Genomic DNA, 27,489 nt, shown 5'->3' with positions numbered 1-27,489 from the left:
AGATAGATAATACATATGAGATAGATAGATAGATAGATAGATAGATGATCGATAGATAGATAGATAGATAGATAGATAGATAATACATATTAGATAGATAGATAGATGATAGATATAGATAGATAGATAGATAGATAGATAGATATGAGATAGATAGATATATAATACATATGAGATAGATAGATATATAATACATATGAGATAGATAGAAGTGAGATAGATATGAGATAGATAGATATGAGATAGATAGATAGATAGATAGATAGATATATAATACATATGAGATAGATAGATAGATAGAAGTGAGATAGATAGATAGATAGATAGATAGATAGATAGATAGATAGATAGATAGATAGATAGATAGATAGATATGAGATAGATATGAGATAGATAGATAGATATATAATACATATGAGATAGATAGATAGAGAGATAGATAGCTGTTGATACATACAGTATGTAATGATATAGATATAGTATCCTTGCACATCGGCTCTTAACATCATTGAATAAGAGCATATCTAATACTTCACTACATGGTTGTATCTTCATTTTGTCTCTCTTCTCCCCATCACTCTCCTTTACTCTCCACATTGAAGGGCTCCTCCTCTTCCCTCCCCTCCCTCCTCATTCTCTCTCAGCCTCCAGGCTCCATCTGATTCCTTTCACTTGGCTCCCTGGACCAGCAGCCATGGCTGATATGAAAACAGGCGTCTTTGCTAAAAATGTCCAGAAAAAGCTCAGCAGGGCTCAGGAAAAGGTAAGTGCTGACAGACATATGTATTACATGACTGACCAGCAAGCTGTCCTCCATAAGAATAATAGTGAAACCCTACTATCCTCTCAGCTATGCATAGCAGCATCTCCCTGGCGTGTTATGCAGGCCCTCGTGTACAGTATCCTATTGTTATTATCTGTATTCATCAGTAGTAAATGTAATCCGCTGTTTAGATGCATGTGGGAAGCAGGAATGAATAGCTGCTTACTAAACCTGTGATTGTTCCAGTTAACAGCTTGCAGCCCTTCTGGTGTCACGTTGAAGGGGGAGGGGGCGCCTGTGTGTGTAGCTCTCCAGCCACTCAAGGGTTACATGAAATGCAGCAGCATCAGGGGCTAGGGGAATAGATTGCAAGGCTGCACTGCTAGCAATGGTGGGAGGGGGTGCATGGTGCACATAGGAGAGGAAGCACTTCGCAAGGTCGCGGTGCTGCATAACTGTATGTACAGGACTGTCAAGTCACAAATATCCAAGGTCCTAAATATCATAAATATTATCACTTATAAAGAAATGATATAGTAAAACTGGACCTGTTCAATCCCTACATACAAAAGGCATAGATATATATGAGATAAAATAGATAAAATACGTGTTATCTATCTATCTATCTATCTATCTATAAACACAACAAAAATTTGAACAGCACATTCCAACTAAATGATACAAAATGTATGCAGGTGCAAGAACACCCATGACTGCAAATATACAGCAAACATAGAATGGCGACAGCACCCTGCAACACTAATGCCACCTAAACCACTAAATATAAATAAATATGCACTAAAGCTAAATCTACTTACAAATAGGGAGGTTCTTAGTGCACATTTTGATCAAAAAGTGTTTGCCCACTTGCCACAAAAAGGCGACCTCTGTAAGGTGGGAACCTACGCTGCACATACACCCAGAACTGGGACTAAGCCTACATATATACCTGGGGATGGTAGGATCCAGCATTGAACTGATTAAAATCACCCAGGGCAGAGTGGGAGGAGTGCAAGAACAACAAGTGGAGGCAGTCACTAACCCCACATATATGGATACCATAAACACAACAAAAATTTGAACAGCACATTCCAACAAAATGATACAAAATGTATGCAGGCAGGTGGGCTAACACTTTTTGATTGGAATGTGCTGTTCAAATTTTTGTTGTGTTTATGTGATCCATATGTGTGGGGTTAGTGACTGCCTCCACTTGTTGTTCTTGCACTCCTCCCATTCTGCCCTGGGTGATCTTAATCAGTTCAATGCTGGATCCTACCATCCCCAGGTATATATGTAGGCTTAGTCCCAGTTCTGGGTGTATGTGCAGAGTAGGTCCCCACCTTACAGAGGTCGCCTTGTCGTGGCAGGTGGGCTAACACTTTTTGATCAAAATGTGCACTAAGAACCTCCCTATTTGTAAGTAGATTTAGCTTTAGTGCATATTTATTTATATTTAGTGGTTTAGGTGGCATTAGTGTCGCAGTGTGCTGTCGCCATTCTATGTTTGCTATCTATCTATCTATCTCATATCTATCTATCTATCTATCTATCTATCTATCTATCTATCTATCTATCTATCTATCTATCTATCTATCTATCTATCTATCTATCTATCTATCTCTCTATGTTAATTGTTTATAACACCGTTGTCAAGATCACATGCTTTTTAACAGGGTGGTGTGGCTAGGATATAATATGGTAGATTTTTAATCATATGCATATTTGCTTTCCTATATGATATTATATACTAATAATACTATTGACCAGTGTGAAACTATGAGTACTATTACTGAGAATAATCATATTGAACAGTATGTCTCTTTACATACTTCTATACTGTGCATCTGAAATACTGTATACGTAAATGACTTAATCTTTGTAACTTGTGCAGTAAGTTTACCCTCAGTGCTTGCCCTACACTACATAAAAATAAGATAAGGAAGGTTTCATGAAAAAAATAACATTTTATTGTTTGGGTGCCAGGTACAGGAAAACACACTGATATTTTTTTGTATCTTTCTGGTAGTATGTATATGTTAATACACTGCTGTACTGTAACTCCAGGCTTTTGTTTTGGGCCTTTGAATTGTTGACTAGGAAGAAATGTAGGCCAAATGGCAGCACAATGGGCCGAGTGCTTGTAGAAAGATTACATCTGTCATTGTGATTTGTTGAGGCAGATAAACAATCTGCTGTCACTTGTCTCCTCCCCCACACATGCACATGTTCACTGCAGTAAGAGGATTGCGTCCCTGTTAACCTTTCACTGATCCACCGCCGGTAGTCGTATCACTATTCTAGGTGCAGTCAGTTCTATGTAAAGGCCGTCTTAATCTTGATCAAATCTGTGGAATCCAATGTAAGCTCAATCCTCAGGCCCTCAATACTATACGTGAAAATTTGCAGTTTATGGCAAAAAGGAATGTTAATACATGGATTTACGATATACAGGGGGTGCATAAGCAGGTATACAGTTTAAATAATAGGTAAATATAATAATAATAATAATAGGTGTTCAGTTTAAATAGTATTTGATAGAATAACAAAACAATTAAGTACAATCTCTTATATGCCCAAATTGGCACCCTCACGATTTACACATTGCTGTAGTCTAGTTTTTACACTCACACTTTGGCACAAAGTTCTTTATTGCCATTCATTTCTTGGCATGCTTCTTTTATGAACTGAATCATGTTCTCAACCGTGCCTGGTCTTCTTGAATATACCTTATCTTTGATAACTCCACAACAGACCAAGTCCATCAGGGTAAAGTCTGGTTATCGTGGTGGCCATTCATCCGGGCCTCGTCTTCCTATCCACCTTATGGGTAATTTTTCGTCAAGAATATTAAGCACCGCTAAAGAATAGTGAGGGGGCTCCATCTTGCTGAAAATAGAAGTCTTCGTTTTCATTCTCCAACTTCAATTGTGGTATTACATTTTCTCGGAGCATGTTAAGGTACAGGTCTGAGGTAACCCTTGTATTGTAGAAGATGGGCCTAATTATCCCTTTACATGAAAGGGCCGTCCAAACTGTAACCCCAAGTTGATTCTACTGTACTTCAATTGTTACAGGGGGGTTTTCTGTTGAGTAATAAACACAGTTGTGCCTATTAATAGCAGCTGAAATTTTGAAGTCGGCCTCATCGGACCAAGTTATTTTTCTAATAATGCCGTCTCCTTGTTTCTTCATTAAGAATTGCCTCACAAAAGTGTAATTAGACAATTTGAAAAATCTCCCCCTGTAGACTTACTTATGCACCCCCCTGTATGTTACTTAAAGAGGCTCTGTCACCACATTATAAGTGCCCTGTCTCCTACATAAGGAGATCGGCGCTGTAATGTAGGTGACAGTAATGCTTTTTATTTAAAAAAACGATCTTTTTTCACAACGTTGTGAGATTCCGGCAAGTGAAACCAAATCTCGCGAGATCACGGAGCTAAACGAGATTTGGTTTCGCTTGCTGGAAATCTCAAAGAAAAGAGTCAGAAGTGTCAGGATTCTGAGTACACATGACGTCCAGGCTGGAGGTAATGTATATTCATTATCAGGACACTGTATTAATGTTAGGGTTTGTGTATGTAGCTGCACATAGTGATATATCTATATCGCTAGTGCAGTGTAAATGAATGGAGAGGAGATGCTGATTGGTCAGCGTCATGCACTCCTCTGTACAACGCCCACTTGGTCGGAAGTAAAAATATGCCCACTTGGGCATTAAGAAAGCTCATTAGCATAAACCAAAATCGTTCCTAACGTTGTGAAAAAAGATCGTTTTTTTTAAATAAAAAGCATTACTGCTACATTACAGCGCCGATCTCCTTATATAGGAGATAGGGCACTTATAATGTGAACACAGAGTCTCTTTAAAGTATTTTGGAACGACATAAGTATATTACTTCATATCGTTTCAGCATGACCCTTTGGCTAACAGAAATTTAGTGCTTCTAGTATGTATTACATCTAGCCAAATTCTGCAGGTAAGTTTTAAATCGCTGTGTGTACTTTTCAAGGACCCTGACCGGCATATAAACCCCAACTCCCAGTGTGTGATATATAATATAAGCTTGTGTTATAGATCTAAGATAACTACAGAATGACATTTCCAACATCGATGGGGTCCAGTGCTGAAGTTGTCTTTAAACGTAATGGATATCAAATCAATGACTTTATATCAATGCGGTATCATGATTTAGAAATCTATTATCCTGATCTGGATCCGCACTGGAAGGAAATGTACTGTGTGGAAAAATAATTGCAATAGACATTTGTTGTCAAATCAGACATTAAAGACCCATTTATTATAGCAATGCTGTACATGAGTAACTTCACCATCTGCATGCAATATAATTTCATACAAAGCATTAAATAGCATCTTTCTCCAACCAGAAACTTGAACTATATCAGATTTCTGTAGAAAATATTGTGCATCCTATTTTGTGGTTACCTGTATATGGAAGATGTGTGACCTGTATAAAATAAGTATTTATGGTTAAAACTTTGACATAAATAAGCTCTTTAAAGGGTCACTTAACTTAAAGGGCCTGTCTAATGAAGAAAACTCCTTTTTGAATAGAGGCCCAGCGATTAAGGATGTGGGAGACCCCCCTCTATGCCACCCATGTGCCCCAATAGGGTATATGGACAGGGGTTGTCTTTATGGAAAAAAACCTTATGCCCTTTTGCTGCTAAGGGGTTTTGGGATATGTTGTACCTCTGTAAGCCAGGACAATTTTCAAGCTTTAAAATGTGCAAATAAAGGAGACACCATAAATATTTTATACAAATTGATATTTGTGGCTAAAAGCATGACCCAAGCAGAAAATTAGAAACACCACACATCCTAATAATAAAAGTTCAATATGTGCATAGTTCATACTTATGCCTATGTTTATATGCACATATACTCATAAAGTCACCTGAATTGAAAAGACCTAAAATCAATAAACAAGGATTATACGCCTTGCAAAGTAAGTGCACCCCCAAACACCATATATTCCCTGAAAGCAGAGAACCAGACAATTGCAGTTGTCTTAGCATGCTGTCATGCCCACCGTCCCCACCTTCACGTAACGTTGTAAAACAGGAACCATTTTATTTAAAAAAAATGCATTGCAACATACATTTGTGCATAAAACCCACACACAGGCAGAGGTTTACACACAAAAACAAAGTAAAATAAAAGCAGGGGCTTGTGGTTTTAAGAATGCTGAAACGGAGGCCATGCCATACTTGGCAATCATTCACAAATGTATTAAAAATATATACTGCACTTGGCAAACACAATTCTACTATGCTACCAAAATTTTCATTTTTTTAATAAACATGCAATTGAATAATTTAGACACACAACCACCATCACACAACTTTGCATCAAATGGTGATTATAAGCAAAAATTGCATGATATTTTTATTTTGCGTCTAAAACGGTCACTCAAGCAGATCCCTTATGCAAACAAAAGGTACTCTGTGAGATGTAAGGCATTCAAACATACCACACGTCCACGTACATAGGTGTGTTCAAGAAACGCCAAGACTGCAGGAATGCACGAACTAATTTTTGCATGCAAATTCAATTTGGGATTATTTAGGATAGTTTTCCATCCCCCTACATAAACTCTAATGCTGTGTTCACACATTGCGGTCAAGTGCCTTTTATGCCACAATTTTAAACCGCTCCATTTTGCTGTGATTCTGCAAAAAATCACACCAAATGATACTACTCTTCTTCTCACTCTTTTCTTGAAAAAAAAAAAAAAAGGCTCACCATATGTGACAATAAAAGAACAAGTATGCTCTCTGATTGATAAGACTGGTCGATAACATGAAAAATAGTTCATGTTACCATTTGCCCTGGGTTCATCTACAGCCATACAGAGACAGGAGGAGGATCACAGATTCTCCTCCTCTCTCTCAACGCCGCCAGCACATCCTCAGGCTGCCCCTCCTCTCCTCCTTCACACAGGCTGAATCATTTAGAGAATTTTATCACACTCCTTTGTAAATGGGTCCAGCGCTCTTTGGGCTACTAGGTGAAATATGGTTGGGCAAAGACATGCCAATTTGGTATATAAAACTGCCAAAACTAAAGGATTAATCTGTATATAGTTACCCTCAGACCAACAGTTCTTATATCTCCCCTGTAAAATGCAGAAGTATCTTTCCATTATTATTACAGGAACAGAAAAAGACAACAGCCTTCAAAATAATTTACAGTTTACAATAAAGTTAGTTTAAAGTGGTGTCTTATATTCTGGCGACTATTAGTCCAGAATAATCCAAAGTAGAGATGGGCAAATCTGTGATAATTTACTAAACCTGGGTTTCATCTACAGGCAAATGTCCTATTAGGAAACCTTATTTCCCCATATTATACAGAGGAGGCTTAAATAGGGATCTGTGTTATGTTGTCTTTTATTAGGGAAGTACCACTCAATAATATAAGCCAACTAGTAGCCTCCTCTGATTAATAAAGTATTTTATAAAGTAAAAATAGCATCTATTATTCTTTATCTATTTTACTTACCGTGTTTTTTGGTCTATAAGATGCACTTTTTAGCAAGAATAAATCTTTCTAAAAAGTCCCTGCATCTTATAGTTGGCAGCCAAGGTGCCCGGCTGCGCCAGACCCCCCTGACCTGCACAAAGTTGGTGACATTAACCACTCCACCACCACAGAAATTTAAGTAGTATGAAATATTTTGTTCCTATTTTCTGTTGTCTAAAACCTGGGTGCGTCTTATAGTCCGAAAAATACGGTATTTGATGTATTTTTGGGCTACATTGCTATTTCTTTAAAGAGTATTTCTTTTTTATTTCTCTGTCATTCTGAAAATGTAAAATATTTAATAATCTTTCATTAGACACATCTTGTTAATAATGAATTAAACAAATGATGCTATAAGTGAAATGTTTGATCTGAATTGTTCTACCTGAACTATTTCTGAACACGGTGTATCCATTGTCCAGTCAGTTTGGATATACAAGCAGTGTGATATCATAGCTTTTTAGCACAGGATTCACAGGAACATGGCGAATTCCTTTTTTTTCTTTTCATTTTAATGGTATTAATAAATGTGTTTGTTCTTTCATCTGTGACTTATATGCTGGTTCAAGGCATGTATAGGATAGAATCAGAGCTGTAGACTTCTAATAGTCAGCTTGGCACATCAATGACCATCTTTATTAGTTCCAATATTGAAGCTCCTCATATGCTAATTTAATATTATTTCATAGCTAGGAATGATTGAAGTCAAGCTGTTACAGAATAAATGAAGATATATCCACAGTCCAACTTATTTGAGGAGAGTTTAAGCAGGAGAAAAGAGGATCATTCCAGGGGCGCTGCTGTGTGGTGATAATGATAGGATCGAAGTACGGAGATAATAATAATAAATGAATTTATTCGAATGAGTGGCTACGCGTTTCGATGATGAACAATCGTCTTCAAGATGGCCTGATGAAGACGATTGTTCATCGTCGAAACGCGTAGCCACTCATTCGAATAAATTCATTTATTATTATTATCTCCGTACTTCGATCCTATCATTATCACCACACAGCAGCGCCCCTGGAATGATCCTCTTTTCTCCTGCTTAAACTCTCCTCCCAAGCGGTCCTTTTGGATGCCGACTCGGATCTGGCAGCAGCACTGTGGTTTCATTTTACATGCCTTTTAACTCCCTACCTAGGTGAGCATATTACCTGTAATACGGCATCATTGTCTCACCTTTACCGACTGATCTGCACAAGGTGGCGCCGTGTTTTTTCTCTCTTTATCCCAACTTATTTGAGGAACCTTTTCCTATGATCAGAATGATTTTCACATAAAAAAACTGATTTATAGAACAAATTATATTAACTGAATACTTAAATTCACCGAATATTGGCAAATTATTTTTGAGCACTACAAATTTAGCAATGATGTCCATTGGTAGAGTGATTCAAGCATATCTGATAAACATTACTCCATATTGAAATCTGTTCCAAATAGTCCAAACGATCGTTTTATTATAAACATACGGATTTCCAGTTTTCATTATCAGTTCGTAGCCTTGTTTGTGCTTTTATGGGAATTGTTAGAGAACGAAACAGCCCCCTTTATACATAAACCATGGAGCTCTACATTGTTGTACAGCTATATGATATATAGTATATAGCAATATAATATAAAGCTATGAGGAAATTATCAAGCTATTGTACTTGGTGTATTAATAAGCCATATGCAATATAAAGAATATTAAGTGAAGTTGTCTGGGATATATTAATTTCCCAAAGGCCCCTCTGCTGCTGACCACAAGACAGGCATAGTGCCCTTGGGCTGTAGTTTTTTATATTCAAGCCCCGATTGCTGAAGCTGCTTGGAATTAACATGTTCTGGTGGTATGATTTATCAGCGAGGATGGACAGGTCCTGTAAGTTACCCTAAGGGAGGAAAAAAAAATTACATTCTTGTATAATTTCCATTATGAATAATTTATCACTAGAAAATAATCAGATAAGATCGACAATGTAATTTACCTATTTTAGGGTCTAGAGTTATGCCCATAAATTTACTTTGCACTCAGAACATTATGTGTGGATCAAATCTTTGTAAAGTTTGAATGTGGATCATTTTCATTAGGGTTGAAGATGTAGCAGAGCTGAATTTGTCATTGAGCTGTTTCTAAACATTGTAGTCTTCTGACACAACGTGATATGACAAAAGGCCAGCTTAGATTTTTGAGCTTTATTTGTACTTTACACATAGTTTGTTCATTTATTTTACCTTTATAAATCAAACCAGGTTGAACTGTAATGGAAACATTTATAAATTCGACCAGCATGCCCCTGTATATTGCCCTATTTTTAAACCCAGTGTCGTAAACGCCATCTGCTTTGGTTTCCTAGTATGGTAGACAACGGAGCTCTGCCATGTGCATGAAGCTATAATGTGTGCCTGCTTACCTGCCCATAATTGAATGTTTTGAATGTTGCCTGCCTCAACCGATGGCCTGTTTGACCCTGTGCTTGTCTACGTGTGTCTGGTTTTTACCCGGCTGTCCTTCGTCTGATTTTGCAGTTGGAACATATTTAGGAAACTCTGACCTTAATATTTGCATCTAGTGTAAGAAAAATTTAGATTATACACACCTGTCTATCCACCAGCCAAAACCAACAGAAATCCAAATGAGTCCACTCCCTGTTTGTGGCACCCTGATGTACACATTATTTTGCAGGAGTTGTATGGGTTGGAATCCCATTTTGCCTTGCAGTTCCCTCAATCACATTACAGGAGGTCTTACTACTCGAAGCCCAACCCCATTGTCAACCCTATAGAGAATTGTAATGTTATTGCGTTTTTTCCCCTATTGATTTCAAAGGGGTGACCTGTGTACGGCTGAGTGACATGCCTAATATGGCACAGCTATAACTAATGAGGGGTCCAGAGTTGGGCAATAGCTAAATATGAAATAAAAAAATAAAGGCGTTGTATGAAATATGGTCTAAAGTCTACTAGGTAAACAGCATAATCTACTGTTCCTCTAATGTACAGTCAAGCTAAATCCTTATCCTATAATAATATTAGCCACAAAGAATTAAATCTCCAATTTTGGCTTTAACAGATTCTACATTGTGTGTATTTCCTGGCATAACTAGTTAGTGCATAGTTTACAGAATGTGGAGGAGTGCAATAAATAATTTATAAAGTCATGTCTGGGGCCAGCTGAGAAGTAAGACAAGATATCTCAGGCAAAATGTGCATGGCTGTTAAATAAGTTATATAACTTAGGCAGGCAGCCTGTGACTACACATAAGAGTGGACAGCAAAAACCTTTACTCACGTTAATCATAGGCAACGATGTACTGTACTGTGTATACTGAAAACCGTATAGAGTACTATAAAAGAAAAAGGATAAAATACAGTTACGTATGAATTTATTTTGTGGTCTCAGTAGGGATCTAGGCATGCCCTCCAACATTCTGAAATAAAAAAGAGATATGACACCACACATGCTGTGGCAGAGTATTCACATGCCCAAAAATGTCTCAGCCAGTACCCTATAAATTCAGTCACAGAGTTGTGCCAACCAGAGCCCCCAAAAATGCCAGCGACTTTGTCTGTATAAGTGGCAGCTATATCTCAACACTCACAGCACTTATAAATGGCAGAACTTTTTTAGCAAATCTAGAATGGCAGTTTACAAACTTCTTCCATGCTTGAGTGCTGTCTGAGGTTCTGACTGTTCAGCGGTATATGGCTGTATACAAGAAAATCGGAACCACTTGGTTACTTGGTAGTCAAATGGCTTAGTTAAGAGGATTGGCAAGTGGTTTTACTTTTCCGCCATCTTTGTACTCCTGTGAAGCCCTGCCTCCGGCAAGTAAAAAACTGTGAAATAAATTTTTTATTAATAAAAAAACAAAAAACTTTTGCCATTTATAGTCAAGCACAATGTGAAAAAACATAATTAATACAACTGGTATTGACGTGTCCGTAAAAGTCTGAACTATTAGAATATATCATTATCTAGTCCGCACGGTTAACACCGTAAAAAATTAAAAATTTAAAACATCAGAATTGCTGTTTTGTGGTCACTTCATCTCCACACAAAAAAATGAAATAAAAAAGTCTTATGTAACCCAAAATGGGACCAATAGAAACTATAGCTTGCCCCGCAAAAATTAAGCCCTAATACGGCTAAATCGACTAAAAATAAACATATAAATTTTGTATTGATGTAATCATATTGATCCGCAGAATGAAGTTAACATGCTGTTTTTTCTGCACAGTGAATGCCGTAAAAACAAAGCCACCCAAAAGATTCAGGAATCGCTGTTTTTTTTCCTATTCCACCCACAAATATTTTTTTGCCAGTTTCCCACTACATTATATGGTACAATAAATGGTACTGTGAAAATCTACAACTCGTCCCGCAAATAACAAGCCCTCATACAGCAATATTGATGAAAAATAAAAAAGTTGTGACATTTGGAAGGTGGGGAGGAAAAAACAAAAGTGAAAATCCGAAAAATGGCTGCGGCGGGAAAATTAATGCATGAAAATCAAGCTATTTTTTTAATCAGGGGCGTAACTATAAGGGGTATAGAGATTGCAATCACACCTGGTACCTGATGTGGCCCAAAGGGCCCTCTGACATAGGGGGACACTAGTATTATAAATACCACATGGTAGGTTGGGGCCCTGTTACAGAATTTGCATGGTGGGCCTGACGCTTCAAGTTACGCCTCTGTTCAGAATTAAATTGGTTCTGGGCTTACATTTGTCGATGGTGATGTAAGAGATTGACAGTAAGTGTAGGAAACGATTTTTTAAGATAAAAGTAATTAGTCATAAGGGGGTAGTTACTTTTATTGATAATGCATTAAGCAGGACTCTATTAATTCCTTTCAGATATTGGGCCCTCAGTGTATCGTGCATTGTGATTGATGAGATGGACACTGCTGTCTAATGAAATGCTGTAACATAGATGTCCAGCTGAAGCTAGGATAGTGCCTCTTAGTGAAATGTCATAGACTTATGTAACCAGTTCACTTATTAAATAAACTGTTATTACAACTGTAATCAACCGTAATAGTCATAGATTCTATTGCTTTAATTGCCAACTAATTTAAACTTAACTGACAAGTACAATAGTCTAAAATGGTACAATTTGCCATGTAATAAACCTAAAGATAGCAAACAGAGAAGAAGTAAAAAAGCAAAAAATCAGGAGAATAAGAGGGAGGTTGGGATCAGAAAAGAAATGGATGACTAATAGCATAGCCGATACCATGTTAAGTCTATTGATGTAAAGGACAGCATCATTGGACTTTAAAGTACTGAAAACATTTTCTCTGAAATGATGGGTTTGTCAGAAAAGGAGCTGATACTTCCTCTACCATGCCGTACTATTATGGCGCATTAATGGCGCGGGAGCAGGCTACAGCTGACATCACACTGTCCCAGACATTTTAACTTCCTAGATGCCACGGTCAATAGCAACCGCGGGACCTAAGTGGTTTAGTAGAAAAAGGTGAACCGCTTTGTAAGCCCATCAGCGTCCCTGGGGTGCTGATGAGTTGCCATTACAGCCTAATAAAGGCCCCCAAGCCTGCCATATCTATAGGACTGTTAGGCCTGTATAGGGCAGGGCCTAATAGAGTGCTCGTCATCAAAACAGTATTATTGTGATGTATTATAAAAGGGATCGCAGGTTGAAGTCGCTTAATGGGTATAAAAAAAACTTGTTAATTAAGAAGTATAAAAATACACCCGTTTTGTCATGAAATGTGCTTTTATTTCTTTACAATGCATAAATAAATAAAAAAAATTCATTGTATCAATAAAGCTAAAAACAGGCTGCGTCCTTAAATATTTAATGGCATTCTAGAGAAGTTTATCCTTCTAAATTTATGTCAACAGGTTGTGGAAGGCCATTTCATATTTCAACTAGATTGTCCCCATAGACAAATTCAGGCCCTTAATGGGAATTGCCAAAGATTAAAACTTATCACCTATTCACTGGATATCTCATAACTAACTGAACAGTAAAGGTCTGACCGCTGGAACTCCCACGATCATTATAACGGAGGTACCGCGTCACCCATTTGAATGGAGCAGAGACAGAGCATGCACACTTCTGCTCTATTCAGTCTATGGGACTGCCGAATATAACCGAGCTCAGTGCTTGGCTATCCCTGGTAGTCCCATAGAGTTGAATGGAGCTGCAGTGAGCATACTCGACCACCCCTTCAATCAAATAGGTGACACAGGGACCCCATTTCCATGACTGGTGGCGGTCCCAGTGCTCGGACCCCAAAGCTCAGACACTTATCCTGTGGATAACGTAATCCCCTTTAAGGACGTGAAACGTTACTGGCTAACCCATCCAGCATCCTTAGAATTGAATGTAAAAAATGCATTTTTAATTAAGATGATGTTAAACAGGTTATATAAAATTACTTATATAATGCCAGCTGCTTACAGAAATAGTGCCACTTTCGTTTATAGGCGTATTGCAACTTGGGGTGCATTAGGGTTCATTCAAGTGAATGCAATATAAGACACAATCCATGGACAAGAGTGGTGAAGAAATGAGCCATGTTTTTCTAATCTCCTACAATCCCACATTGATCCCATAGAAGCCTCCGATGTACACCATCTCAATCTGTATTCATTATAAAGTACATACAGTAATGATGGATAGAATTATGGTCTACAATAGAAATTATATAAGGTTCATTAACAAGCATATGAGCATTCAATGTGTCTTTCCAATTAGTGGGGAAAAACGCCTGAAAACTTAGCAACTCTGATGGAATGAAGCTCTTCTGCATGCTTGTTCAATGAACCGTCTCCGACATACTTTAACCCCTTAAGGACTGAGCCAATTTTTGCCTTAAGAGTAAAGGAATTTTTTTTCATTTTGCCTCCTCACATACCATCTACCATAATTTTTTTTTATTCTTAAAACTAGCTATTTGAAAACCTTGTTTTTCGTTGGACGAGTTGTACATTTTTTTAGGACTTTTTTTTTAGGTACACATACAGTAGGGTTTAATTTACATGAATTACTTATAATAGTGGAATGCATAAAAAAGCATTTACCGTTCATGTTCGCCATTGGCATAACTTTATTGTAGAGGTCATTACAAGTACAGATACCGAATATGCATATTTTTTTTTATTGTTTATTGTAATTTATTAGATAAAAATTATTTATTACAAAAAATGCATTTATTATATTTTTCTTCTTGCATAGTAATTTTTTGAAAGATTGTTATTTTAGTCCCATTAGAAGACTTTTACTTTTAATTACTTTTTTAAACTATAATGTCCTTTCCTATATTTATATGATATTACATTAATACCTCTGCATGTAAAATGCACAGGTACTATATTTGTTAGGGTATGTTTACACAGGGCGGATACGCTGTGTAAAAGTACACCGCTTATGCGCCCTGGAGCCCCATTTTGTGGTGCAGTTTTTCTGTGTAATATCCGCTGCGAAAAACATCAGGTACATTTAAAAAAAGTCTCTACTTACCATAGTCATGGCGAGGTGTCCCCCTGACGTCCTGCAGCCCGGCCTCCTGGGATGACGTGATGGGCTGCAGCAATCACACGGGATGGAATGTCATCCCTGGAGGCCGGGCTCGACACAGAAGCATAGAGATCTGGGTAAGTATAACCTTTTTCTGAGTTGCGATTTTTGCGTCGGAATCACAGGTTTTGCTTTTTTACCTTCCTATTGAACTCAATGGGGAAAAGCAGCATAAATTGACATGCTGCGAATTAAAAAAAAAAAGTAAATTTATTAACTTTTTGGGCGTTTTTTTTATGCAGTGCGTGAATGAGATTTGTTCAAGTCTTATCCACTCTGCTGCTACTGTATTATGCTGCGGATTTTCCGCACACTGAAATACATTGCGGAAAATCCGCAGTGTTAGGGTATGTTCACACACCCTAATTACGGACGTAATTCGGGCGTTTTTGCCCCGAATTACGTCCAAAAAATGCGCCTCAATAGCGTTGACAAACATCTGCCCATTGAAAGCAATGGGCTGACGTTTGTCTGTTCACACGAGGCGTATATTTACGCGCCGCTGTCAAATGACGACGCGTAAATGGACGCCCGCGTCAAAGAAGTGACCTGTCACTTCTTGGGGCGTAATTGGAGCCGTTATTCATTGACTCCAATGAAAAGCAGCGCCAATTCCGTCCGTAATGGACGCGGCGTTCAAGCGCCTGCACATGCCGTTACGGCTGAAATTACGGGGATGTTTTCTCCTGAAAACATTCCCGTAATTTCAGCCGTTACGGACGCTGTCGTGTGAACATACCCATAACGCTATGTGTGGACATAACCTTAGGATGTTTTTACGGTATTCATCTAACAGAGACTAATACTAGACAGCCTGGGAGCCTTTACTATGCCCAGGCCTGTCAGTATTTAACCGTCAGCTCTGGCAATCACAATGTCATATATGACGGACACAGAACAGATATATGTTTGAAATAAAAATCGGATATAAATAATATGTCATTTTCTGATTATACATTCGATTATAGATAACGTAAAATCCAATTTACATAATTCACTTGAAAACTATGTTGTTCGTAGGACATGCTGCATTTATTTGAACAATGGCGCTGTGTTACTATTAGTTATACAAATTGTATCATAAAATTTATATTTTTTTGCCACTGTATGATTTTTACAGAATTACTGATATAGGGAATAAAATAAAATAAAATAAGCTGAGATGAGCAATTCAGGAAAAGGTCATACCATGATTAAAAACCATTCTCTCTCATCTAACAAATGTCATGTGTCAGGAATTCATCATATATCTCTGCCAGGAAACTATATATTTGCTATTGTCTCTTCTTTAATTCAAAAGTGTCGTATTCATGTCAGAGAGCTGAAACTGGAGTAGATAAAATTCAGCTAACCCAATAGTTTGTTCCTGGTTCTTGATAAAAAAAAATAAACATTTAAAAAATCCCTCTGCATAATGAAGTGGAAAAGGAAGAGCAAGTTAAAGATAAATTATACTTTTGCAACCTATTTTATCGCTTAAAGAGGATCTGTCACTAGTTTATTCATTCCCTATCTCCTTAATAATCTAATAGGTGCTATGATCCTGACAACTACAGTGTAAATTGTGTTTCAAAGCTTTTATTATTTGGAAAGTTCTGAGCATTTTTCTAAATATGCTAATTTGGCTATACTTGCCAAATGGGAGTTAATTCGTACTTTTCTCTCTGGGCGGTGTAATATTTTTGTTCTTCTTTTCCCAGCCCAGCAAAACAGCGTGATCTCGCGATTGAAGTGGAGATCACGCTTGGCTGGCAAGATGAGAACTAGATGATGCTGATTGGATGTTTTCTGTATGACGCTATCCAATAAGCATCATGCAGTTCTCCTCTTCCCAGCCAAGCGTAATCTCCGCTTCAATTGCAAGATTACACTGTGTTGCTGGGCTGGGAAGAGAAGAACTGTATGATGCTGATTGGACAGCGTCATACAGAAAATATTTCACTGCCCAGAGAGAAAAGAAAGAGTAACCTCCCATTTGGCAAGTATAGCCAAATTAGCATATTTAGAAAAATGTACATAACTTTGCAAATAGTAAACGTTTTGAAACACAAATTACACTGTAGTTATAAGGATCATAGCGCCTATTAGATTAGTTAGGAGATAGGGCATTAATCAAATAGTGAAAGGTCCTCTTTAGTTGCAACAAAAAAATGAATCAACTCTGCAAACAGTTTTCATAAAAAAGACCTCCTACCGTTTTGCATATACAGCCTCTATAGAGACCTATGTTTTCAGGGTTACAGACTGCAAACAAATCCTGTGTAGTCTGATACTGCAGTCATGTATTACTCTCTTCCATCTGCTTCCTACAGCTTGTAGTTCAGCAGGAAGAGGGGGCAGAGGGAGTGGAGTCTGTAATCATTGAGACATAGGTCAGCTGTATACACAAAAATATGTTTTTTTTAAAATATATTTACATCTTTATTTTAAATGCATTGGAGGAATAAAAAAATGAAGTATCATCTCGTTTTTGTTTTTTTAAAGTCCTACAAAATTATACTTATCCATAACTTAATACTATTTAATACTATTATAGTAGGAAGTTATAACAAGTCTCCGATTATCAACTGGTTATTTACATAAATCAATATTCCCATATAAGCAAATCCATAAATGCATGAATAAAGCCAAACCAATAAAGGTCATGCAGGACAATGACAAAAAGTTCAATAAAAATCTAAGTTTTAACAGTTATTCATTAATAAAACATACATGATAAAAATGTGAAAAAACACACACAGACCCACAAAACATATAAACAGGGGGATCACCCTAATGGTATAAACAGTGTATGAGTAGAGCAATAATGTAGACCAAGTACAAAGCATCAAAAAGTGATGCATGCACTGGATATCAAGGAACATATGGGACAGACCCCCACAGGAATCTCACTAATAGTAATGCCCGTGGTAAAATAAATCATACCACGGGAAAGCGGTAATGTCCAGGCTAAATATAAGCCAAGAAAGTAAGGACAATGGGGAGAGGAGAGAGATAAGTACCGGGGGATCCACCAAGCCTGACATACGTTTCGCACCACACATGCTTTGTCCGGTGGTAAAAAACCTTTTACAGTATTTAGAGTTTAATAAGTAAATATTTGTATGAATCCCTAAAAATTCTATAAATTACCCTCTTGTTATTGTTTTTCTTCTTACTCTTGGATTTCCTAGACAACCTTTTGAAATTTTAATGAAATCTCTTCTTCGTATTTAATTATGCATACGGCACCCAATATGACAAAAACAACGAACAAAACAAAAACAACGGATGAAATTTTCTAATATCTGTCACCATTTTCTTGGCTTCTTTTGGTTTATTTTAGGATTTTAAAACCCCATTCATTTTTCCTATAGCCAAAGATAAACATTATAAACAATATATTGTATGCTTAACGGCTATGTACACCTTTGAAAATGTTTTTTTTTTTTTTTAAATAAAAATGTGTATCAGTGCGTTTGGTGCAACTTTCTAATGACTTTTTATTAAAAATTATTTGTATTTTTTGAGATACAGCTGCTTTGCATTCTGTAAACAGAGCAGCTGTATCTAGCGCTGAAACCTGTATCCAGGTCAGCGGCACTGATGGGTTCAGTGTCAGCGGGTCCTGTGGGTCTGACACGCAGGATCCACCTGTTATCATTAACATCTAAGTTATGAACTTAAATGTAACTTAAATGTAATCGGTTACATCTTGATCCTGCATGTCAGAACGCGTCGGTGCCGCTGACCTGATGGATAAAGGGTTTTAGCACTAGAGACAGATGCTCTGTACAGAGAATACAAAGCAGCTTTATCTCAAAAAGTAAAAATAATTGTTAATAAATAATTTTTGGGAAGGAACACACACAGAGTAAGCACTGCGGATTTTCCGTGACGGATTAATTGTGGAAAATCCGCAGCGTATTACAGTAGCAACAGTGCGGGTGAGATTTCAACAAATCTCGTCCCCACTGCGGTAAATATCCGACAGAAAAAATGCACATAAATTGACATGCGGTGCGGTTACTTCATCCGCAGTATGCCAATTAATTCTGCCGATACGCAACTCTTCTGTTGCAGGTTTACCCATTGAATTCAATGTAATGCGCCATAACAATCACCAGTAAGAAAAAAATTAAAATAAAGTTACACTTACCCAGAATTCCCTGCTTCTTCTCCAGTCCTACCTCCCTGGAAGACGTTGCAAGCCATGTGATCGCTGCAGCCAATGACAGGCTGCAGTGTTACATGGCCTGCAACGTCATCCCAGGCGGCCGGACTACGCGCGGAGAAGAGAAAGGGGCTAAGTATGAACTTTTTTTTAAAAATTCCGGCGACCCTTCGCAGCGGTAATTCCGGCCGAAAAACGCATCACAACGTGGTGCCATTTTCCGGGACGGCATTCGCTGCGGTGTTCAGGGCGAATACGCTGTGTAGCTTAACGCAGTGTATCCACACTGAATACGTTGTGTGTGTTCCTACCCTAAAAGTTGCACCAAACTCACTGACATTTTTATTGGTAAAAGTTTTCAAAGGTATACATAGCCTTTAAAGGGGTCCCATGATATGACATAATGCTAGGATTCTCCATCACTTTCTGTTCAGTAGGGGACCAACTGCCATGACTCTCACCGATCTTGAGAGTGAAGGGGCCAATGAACAGCTGCGGTCCTGGTCACCCACGGTGCAGGTAACTGCAACACAGCTCCATTTAAGTGAATTTCCCCTTCACAATAGTCCAGGGCTCCGGCCGTTTACATACGGAAATCCTACAGCTCTGTAGTATAAAGTTGCAGGTACTCTTAGTGCTGCCATACAGCCTCCTTTATAATGAAAAAAGGAATAAGGAAAGTATTGAGTTATTGTATTTGTTAATGTCTGTGCTTAATTAAGCCAGTTGTTAAAGCATTATTTAATTCTTCAAAATTGTGATTCCACTACTTAAATCCCAATATGATTTATGTTTTTTTTTTCCTAAAGCAAGGCTATTCTTTTCCAGAAACACCAGTGGCTCTTTATTTTCTTGTAGAAAACCTGTCATGTTTTCCATTAAAATAGAAATATTCATTGACATTTAAACAAGTCCGCAATAAAAATATTGCATGCAATAAATCATAATATTATATAACCGTGCTGTGTATGAGCTACAGTAGTCACTCGTAATGAATGCATCTTCCAAATTGTTGTGTTTAGGGTGAGTTCACACAGAGTTTTTTGACGCTGAAACCGCCCTGCAAAGCGCGTCAAAAAACGGCCGAAAATGCCTCCCTGCGAGCGGAAAAAACGACTTGCGGGAAAAAGAAGGGACATGCCCTATCTTCGGGCGTTTACGCCTCTGATCTCCCATTGACATCAATGGGAGGCAGAGAAAGCATATTTCGCGGCGTTTTATGCCCGCAGCACTCAATGGCCGCGGGCGAAAAACGCAGTGAAAAACACTGCGAAAATCGGAGTGCAGGCTGAGGAAAATCTGCCTCAAAATTCCAAACTGAATTTTGAGGCAGATTTTCCTCCTGCAACAAACTCTGTGTGAACCCAGCCCGTACATATAAGCATTAATATCCACCTCACAAAATGCGTCATCATGCAGTGGATTTCTCACACTGGTTAACCCCACCATAAAATACAAAGGGTCTGAGAAAGAAATATAACACAATCTATCCGTTCATCCATTTTTGGCGCTTGAGAAACATTTTTCTTCCTTCTAAGGACTTGTCCACGTGTAACGAAATTGCTGCAGAAACTAGCAGGATTTCCGCTGCGGAAAAACCGTACCTTTTTCTGCATTTTTTTACTGCACAAAATAGTGCGGATTTTGCTTCGTTTTTCTCAATGTTGGGCGATGGTGACATCGCCTCTGAAAAACGCAGCAATTCAGTCCTCTTTCCACAGCAGGAATTGACATGCCGCGGTATGAAAAATACGCACCACAGATCAATTTCTGGTCACAAATTTTACGCAGCGTGTGGATGAGATTTGTTAAATCTCACCCACTTTGCTGCTACTGTATTGTGCTGCGTATTTTCCATCCGCAATTCCAGACGGAAAATACGCAGCAATTCCGCTATGTGTGGACAAGCCCTAAGGGAGAGCTTTGGACAGCGTAAACTTAGACTAGGCAGTCAGAAAATGCACCAAATTTATGAAAGTGGTGCGTGCTGTATGATAAATTTGTCGCGACTTTCTAGACATGCTGGACACTTTTCTATATCTTATACCACCTATTAGTATCCTTTGTTCACGGCAGTTTTTTTGGGGACAAAATTTTGGCACACAAGGTGTTGCAGTTTGAGCCATGCCCTCTTTCCGCTAGACCATATTCCCTTTCTCAATAAGCCATACCCCCTTCTCAAGCGTGTTGAAAAAAGTATCTAACACAGTTTTTAGGACCAATATTCTGTAAAGATTCATTTCTATATATATTTTTTTTAGGGGTCCGAGATTCATTTTTCTAATAAAGAGCTCCAAATCCCCTACATAGAGGGAGCTTCAGAGCTTACTACTAAGTTTAATGTATAAGCTATGCCGACATATAAGAACACTCTGTTGATAACTTCTGTTGGGTACATAGGTGTCTATAGACATCTTGCGTGTATAAATTGGGACGATGTCCCAATATGCCGAATGTACAGTACATTGCAGTGTGAATAGACCCATAGGAGAGAGTGTGCCCAGGTTAGAAAGAAAAGCAGAACATTCAGAATAGCTACACACGATTCTGTAGCTCCATACTTTACCTCATGTGTCTCTTGTTTTACATACATTATAAATTTTGTGGGGTATACCATATTATGAAGGTAGTCACCCCTAAATGCACAATGCGGTAGTACATGGAGTGAGTAAGGGTCTATAATATGTTCGAAAGCAAGAAGAAAAAAATGAAATCCCCTTTCGTGGCGCCGTTCCTCTGTGAGTAACCTTGGATGTTTCCTCAAACTTCCATATTGTTGAGATCAAATGGTAAAGAAAGGAAGGTAGTCCGTAGTATCAATTTTTATAGATTTATTTAACATGTTTTAAAATAGTAAAGCAACGCGTTTCAAGACCGAACCGGTCTCTTCCTTAGGCTAAAAACACAACTAGAAAGCAATCCTCATTGTACCTTTAGTACAAAGGCTCCTGGCCAGCTTTACTGTATGTGCAAAAAGTGCTTTGTGACATTGTTCTACTTGATTTCATTATTACCTGCTTTAGCTATTTGATATATAGCAGTATTACTCGACTAACAAGAACTTGTGTCATGTACTAAACATTGCGGAAATGATGATATACGAACATGGCAATGACATTCATATTACACCTTTATTGAGGTAGAATTCTACATTCTTGATCTGTTCAAGCACAACATTTTGTGTAATGAAATTCTCTGCAGTTCCTTCACAGTGTTTTCTCCAATCTCTCTTCAAAAGATTGAATTTGTTTTCTGGCTGGTTAAATAACACCTTATTTATATGTAAATTATACTGTATGGACCCGAGACTGTATAATCCTATTAGCTTCACCTAACTGACAGGTAATGATGTAGAGATTGTGGATAGAACAATTAGACAACTGTAGAGGTTTGTTTTTTTTCTGTTCCTATTACAATGTTAAATTGCATAGGAAATTGGTGGAGATTTATTAATACTGTCGTGGAATGTACAAATATACGAGACAGCAAAAATAGAGCTTATGCGACAAACTTATCAAACTGGCACATGCAGCGTGATTCATTTGGTGTAACTCGCTAGGCATGTTGGAATCTATATTCTTAATTATAAGACCTCATGTCTGGTGTATATTTACATCAAAATGTTTCAGCAAAAATATTATGTGCGTCTTTAATAACTCTGGTATATTTTAAGACCGCCTCAACCACACTCCTTTTCTAGAAATGTTTTAAATCTTTTAAGGCTGGTGTAAAAAGTATCTAAAAATATTTAAAAAAATGGTGTACTTTCTTTTCCAAATTTTTAGAGCATGCACTCCCAACTCCAAATTAGACCACGTGCATGTTATTTCATAATTTAATAAAATTTGGAACTTAAACATTAAAAATAAAAAATACAATTCAAGCATATAGAGATAAACAAGCCATAAATGTCCCACTTTGACCATCTAAAAAGTTGATAGGCATGTTTAAGCTGTACCCCGTTCTGATGGAGAAACTTCCAAACTGCCTAGAAAGAAATACCGTATATGTCGGCGTATAAGACGACTGGGCGTATAAGACGACCCCCAACTTTTACCCTTAAAATATAGAATTTAAGATATACTCACCATTTCGTGCAGGAGCGCTTCACTATGGCCATCGGTGGCAGGACCCAGGACTCTCTGTCTCTTTGAACTCGCGCATGCGCAGATAGGCTGCTTCATCGCGCGAGATCTGAGAGGCAGGGAATGAGAGGAAAGGGCGGGCCAGAGGATCTTACAGAGATGTTCCCTGGCGGCTAATACCGGCTTCCCTCAGATCCGTGGCGGATTCCGTGCATCCCGGGAGCCTGTGTACCGGACTGCAGGCTCACAAGGTAACACACAACCTGTGTGTAGACAATATGTAGACTAGGGATGTCACAATACCAGAATTTGGACTTCGATACCGATACTTCGTTTAGTATTGCGATTTCGATACCAATTTCGATACTTTTGCCAACAGTAATAAAAAAAAAGTTCTTCCGTTTTCTGATGTGAGGCGCGACGTTTGATGAATTTTGAACGCGCCTCACATTAATAGTAATTAATCCCATCATGTTTCTCAGTCATAATGGGTTAATGTGTGAGGTACATGATGGGGTTAATTACTATTAATGTGAGGCGCGTTCAAAATTCATCACACGTTGCGCCTCACATTAATAAGTGAATGAAAGCCGTGTTTATTTCATTTTTTTACAGCGTACACATCATAAATGATGCAAAAACATTGTTGTCCGCGCCATTACTGAATGTGTGTATTTTATGTATTGAGACTTATTTTAATGTTTATTGTAAAAAAGGTGAAGGTGTATTTTTTTTAAAATTTAACAATACTTTGTTTTTACTTTATTTTTAAACTTTAATGTACTGACATATATCAGATATATCCCAGTACATTAACCTGTGGACGGATAGCACACAGGCAGTTGTTAGGACATACTTGGGTATGTCCTAACAACATGAAATATGGTAAGACAGCCCTGGGGTCCGTCAATAGACCCTGGGCTGTCTGCCCATATATGGTATGGCCCTCGATCGCGTCACAGGAATTCCCTGTGACGCAATCCAGGGGCATCCCCCCTTCTCACTTTCCCCTGAATGCTGCAGTCAGCTGTGATCGCAGCATTCAGGGGAATAGCGGCGGAGAGGAGAGGTTTCTCTGATCTCCGCCGCTATAGAGCGGGGCTGCGGCTGTGTAATACAGCCATTGCCCCGCTCCTGACAGGAAGTGTGCGCGCGGTCAGCATGAGGTGATGCGGCCGGCGCTGCACTAATGAGCGGCAGTTCAGGCACTGAAGACAGAACATGGGGGTGTTTTGTAGCGCGCCCGCCATGTTCTGTCTCCAGTGCCGCCGCTCAATAGTGCAGCGCTGGCCGCATTGCATCATCCTGACCCCGCGAACTTATCATGACTCAGGAGCGGGGCTGTGGCTGAATTACACAGCCGCAGCCCCGCTCTCATAGTCATGTGTACTATACTGAGCTGTGCGGCTGCAACGTGCATCCCTAATGTAGACAATATCCGGCATATAAGACGACCCCACACTTTTGACATTTTTTTAAGGGTGTAAAAAGTCGTCTTGTACGCCGATATATACGGTACCCCCTTTTATGCAAATCTACACAAGCCACAACTCTTTGTGGTCTTGTTTGTGGGTCAGGCCTGCAAAAAAACTAAAATGAAAACAGAGAAAAACACAAAACACGGCGCCACATTGTGCAGATTACCCGAGGGTGGGTAATAAATAAAAAGGAAAGGAGAAATATTCTCACCTTGTAGGGTTGTACAGGCACAGGCACAGGCACAACACTGGTAAAGGATGTAAACTAATCCACGTGTAGAAGCTGAAGCCAGGGTCCAATTTACACAGGCAACATACTGTATATATTGCCACAAGGTAAAAGGGTATGCAGAGCAGAGAAGGAAAAAACGATTCTCTCTCTTTCTTCCCATCGTCACAGCGCGTATCAGGGTTTCAGAAAAAAAAAATTCTCACCATGGCCACCGTAGTCCTTCAGGGTTGCCATGACGCCGGGGACGCTCATCTGAGCGCCTGTGTTTTAATTCCCTGTATCCAGATATGGATCAGCACCACAGATGCGGTAAATGGGTAAATTAAGGACTATAGGTTTAGAAAATATAGTTTGTAATTGGATTGAGAATTGGCTCAAGGACCGTATCCAGAGAGTTGTGGTAAATGATTCCTACTCTGAATGGTCCCCGGTTATAACTGGTGTACCCCAGGGTTCAGTGCTGGGACCACTATTATTCAATTTATTTATTAATGATATAGAGGATGGGATTAATAGCACTATTTCTATTTTTGCAGATGACACCAAGCTATGTAATATAGTTCAGTCTATGGAAGATGTTCGTGAATTGCAAGCGGATTTAAACAAACTAAGTGTTTGGGCATCCACTTGGCAGATGAAGTTTAATCTAGATAAATGTAAAGTTATGCATCTGGGTACCAACAACCTGCATGCATCATATGTCCTAGGGGGAGCTACACTGGGGGAGTCACTTGTTGAGAAAGATCTGGGTGTACTTGTAGATCATAAACTAAATAACAGCATGCAGTGTCAATCAGCTGCTTCAAAGGCCAGCAGGATATTGTCGTGTATTAAAAGAGGCATGGACTCGTGGGACAGGGATGTAATATTACCACTTTACAAAGCATTAGTGAGGCCTCATCTAGAATATGCAGTTCAGTTCTGGGCTCCAGTTCACAGAAAGGATGCCCTGGAGTTGGAAAAAATACAAAGAAGAGCAACGAAGCTAATTAGGGGCATGGAGAATTTAAGTTATGAGGAAAGATTAAAAAAATTAAACCTATTTAGCCTTGAAAAAAGACGACTAAGGGGGGACATGATTAACTTATATAAATATATTAATGGCACATACAAAAAATATGGCGAAATCCTGTTCCATGTAAAACCCCCTCAAAAAACAAGGGGACACTCCCTCCGTCTGGAGGTTCAACGTGCAGAGGCGACAAGCCTTCTTTACTGTGAGAACGGTGAATTTATGGAATAGTCTACCGCAGGAGCTGGTCACAGCAGGGACAGTAGATGGCTTTAAAAAAGGCTTAGATAATTTCCTAGAACAAAAAAGTATTAGCTCCTATGTGTAGACATTTTTTCCTTCCCTTTTCCCGTCCGTGGTTGAACTTGATGGACATGTGTCTTTTTTCAGCCGTACTAACTATGTAACTATGTAACTATGCCTAGTGCCAGATCGTGAGTTTGCTAAATATCTTCATTTAATTGTTTTAAAACATCTACACCCATGTATTTCACACACTGCTCAATAGGATTAATAGGATTGTCGCTCATCTTATTTCCGTGTAATATATCACCTAGCTTTTTAAATAGTCCCCCCCTCCCCCCGTTTTTTCTTTTGGGTTAAAATTGGCTAAAGCTGCCTATGAATATCTTCTTTTCTACGTTTGATTATTTTTTAAACTGTTGTAATTAACTTTATGTTATTGTGATGAAGACGCATGTCCTGCGTTGAAGCGCGTAGCCCTGCCATTATTATTGTATTAAAACCTTTTACTATCATTTCATTGGATTACTTATTGATTGAACAGCGCCATTCAGGGTCACACACACACACACACACACACACACACACACACGTGTATATATATATATATTGATCTACATTAATTTTTTTCTCTGCTCTGGAAAAACAAAAATGGGAGCTATGCATAATACATCAGTATTTGGTACTTCAGGTTACCTAGCAACCACATGTCTTCCTGTTTGGGTGACCACCATTGTTGATACATGCCTGTTCACTATCACTATAAAAAAAAATTGCAGTTAAAAAAAGGCTTGTTTAGGTCATCCCTATTCATGTTGCAAAAGGCATAAATAGACTGCACAGGACATGTTGAAGCTTCAGGGTAAAACATTTCAGTTTGGCTATGCCAAGTATCAGGCTGCATTGTATCCTTTGTTGTTAAGGTGGCTACTAATATTATAAATAATAGCTAACGTGTTTTTTTCAGAAGATAGAAGTTCAAATTAACTTAATTTATTTTTATGAGGTGGCAAGGTGCCGGCGGTGGATATAGCATTTTTTTTTTTTTACTTTGTCTAAAATAGATGACTCTTGCTTATAGATGCCTGATATGTAAATGAAAATCTATTGGCTTAGAACATATAGTTTGTACCTGGATTGAAAATTGGCTCTGTATACAGAGTTAGGGCAGATACAGACGGACGTTGCGTTTTTGCGCGCGCAAACAACGCGGCATTTTGCAGCTGCGTGTGTCATCCGTGTATGATGCCCGGCTGCATGATTTTCGCGCAGCCGCCATCATAGAGATGAAGCTAGTCGACGCCCGTCACTGTCCAAGGTGCTGAAAGAGCTAACTGATCGGCAGTAACTCTTTCAGCACCCTCGACAGTGAATTCCGAACACAATATCGAGAAACCTGTTAAAAAAAAAAGAAAAAGTTCGTACTTACCGAG

The 27,489-nt window shown here is 38.5% G+C and overlaps 1 protein-coding gene across 1 annotated transcript in view; it reads left to right on the top strand.

Annotated features, from left to right (window-relative positions):
- The first annotated feature begins 633 nt into the window (after positions 1-633).
- Positions 634-27,489, top strand: part of AMPH (amphiphysin) — a 241,956-nt gene continuing 215,100 nt past the window's right edge. Inside the window, exon 1 of the mRNA XM_075826928.1 lies at positions 634-763. Within this exon, the coding sequence (XP_075683043.1) occupies positions 695-763 (69 nt within the window). The 5' untranslated portion in view covers positions 634-694. The remainder of the gene's footprint in view (positions 764-27,489) is intronic.

Source organism: Rhinoderma darwinii, chromosome 5, assembly GCF_050947455.1.
Source record: "Rhinoderma darwinii isolate aRhiDar2 chromosome 5, aRhiDar2.hap1, whole genome shotgun sequence".
NCBI lineage: Eukaryota > Metazoa > Chordata > Amphibia > Anura > Rhinodermatidae > Rhinoderma > Rhinoderma darwinii.
The sequence above is the reverse complement of the archived record's forward strand: the minus strand, read 5'-3'. Positions and strand labels throughout refer to the sequence as shown.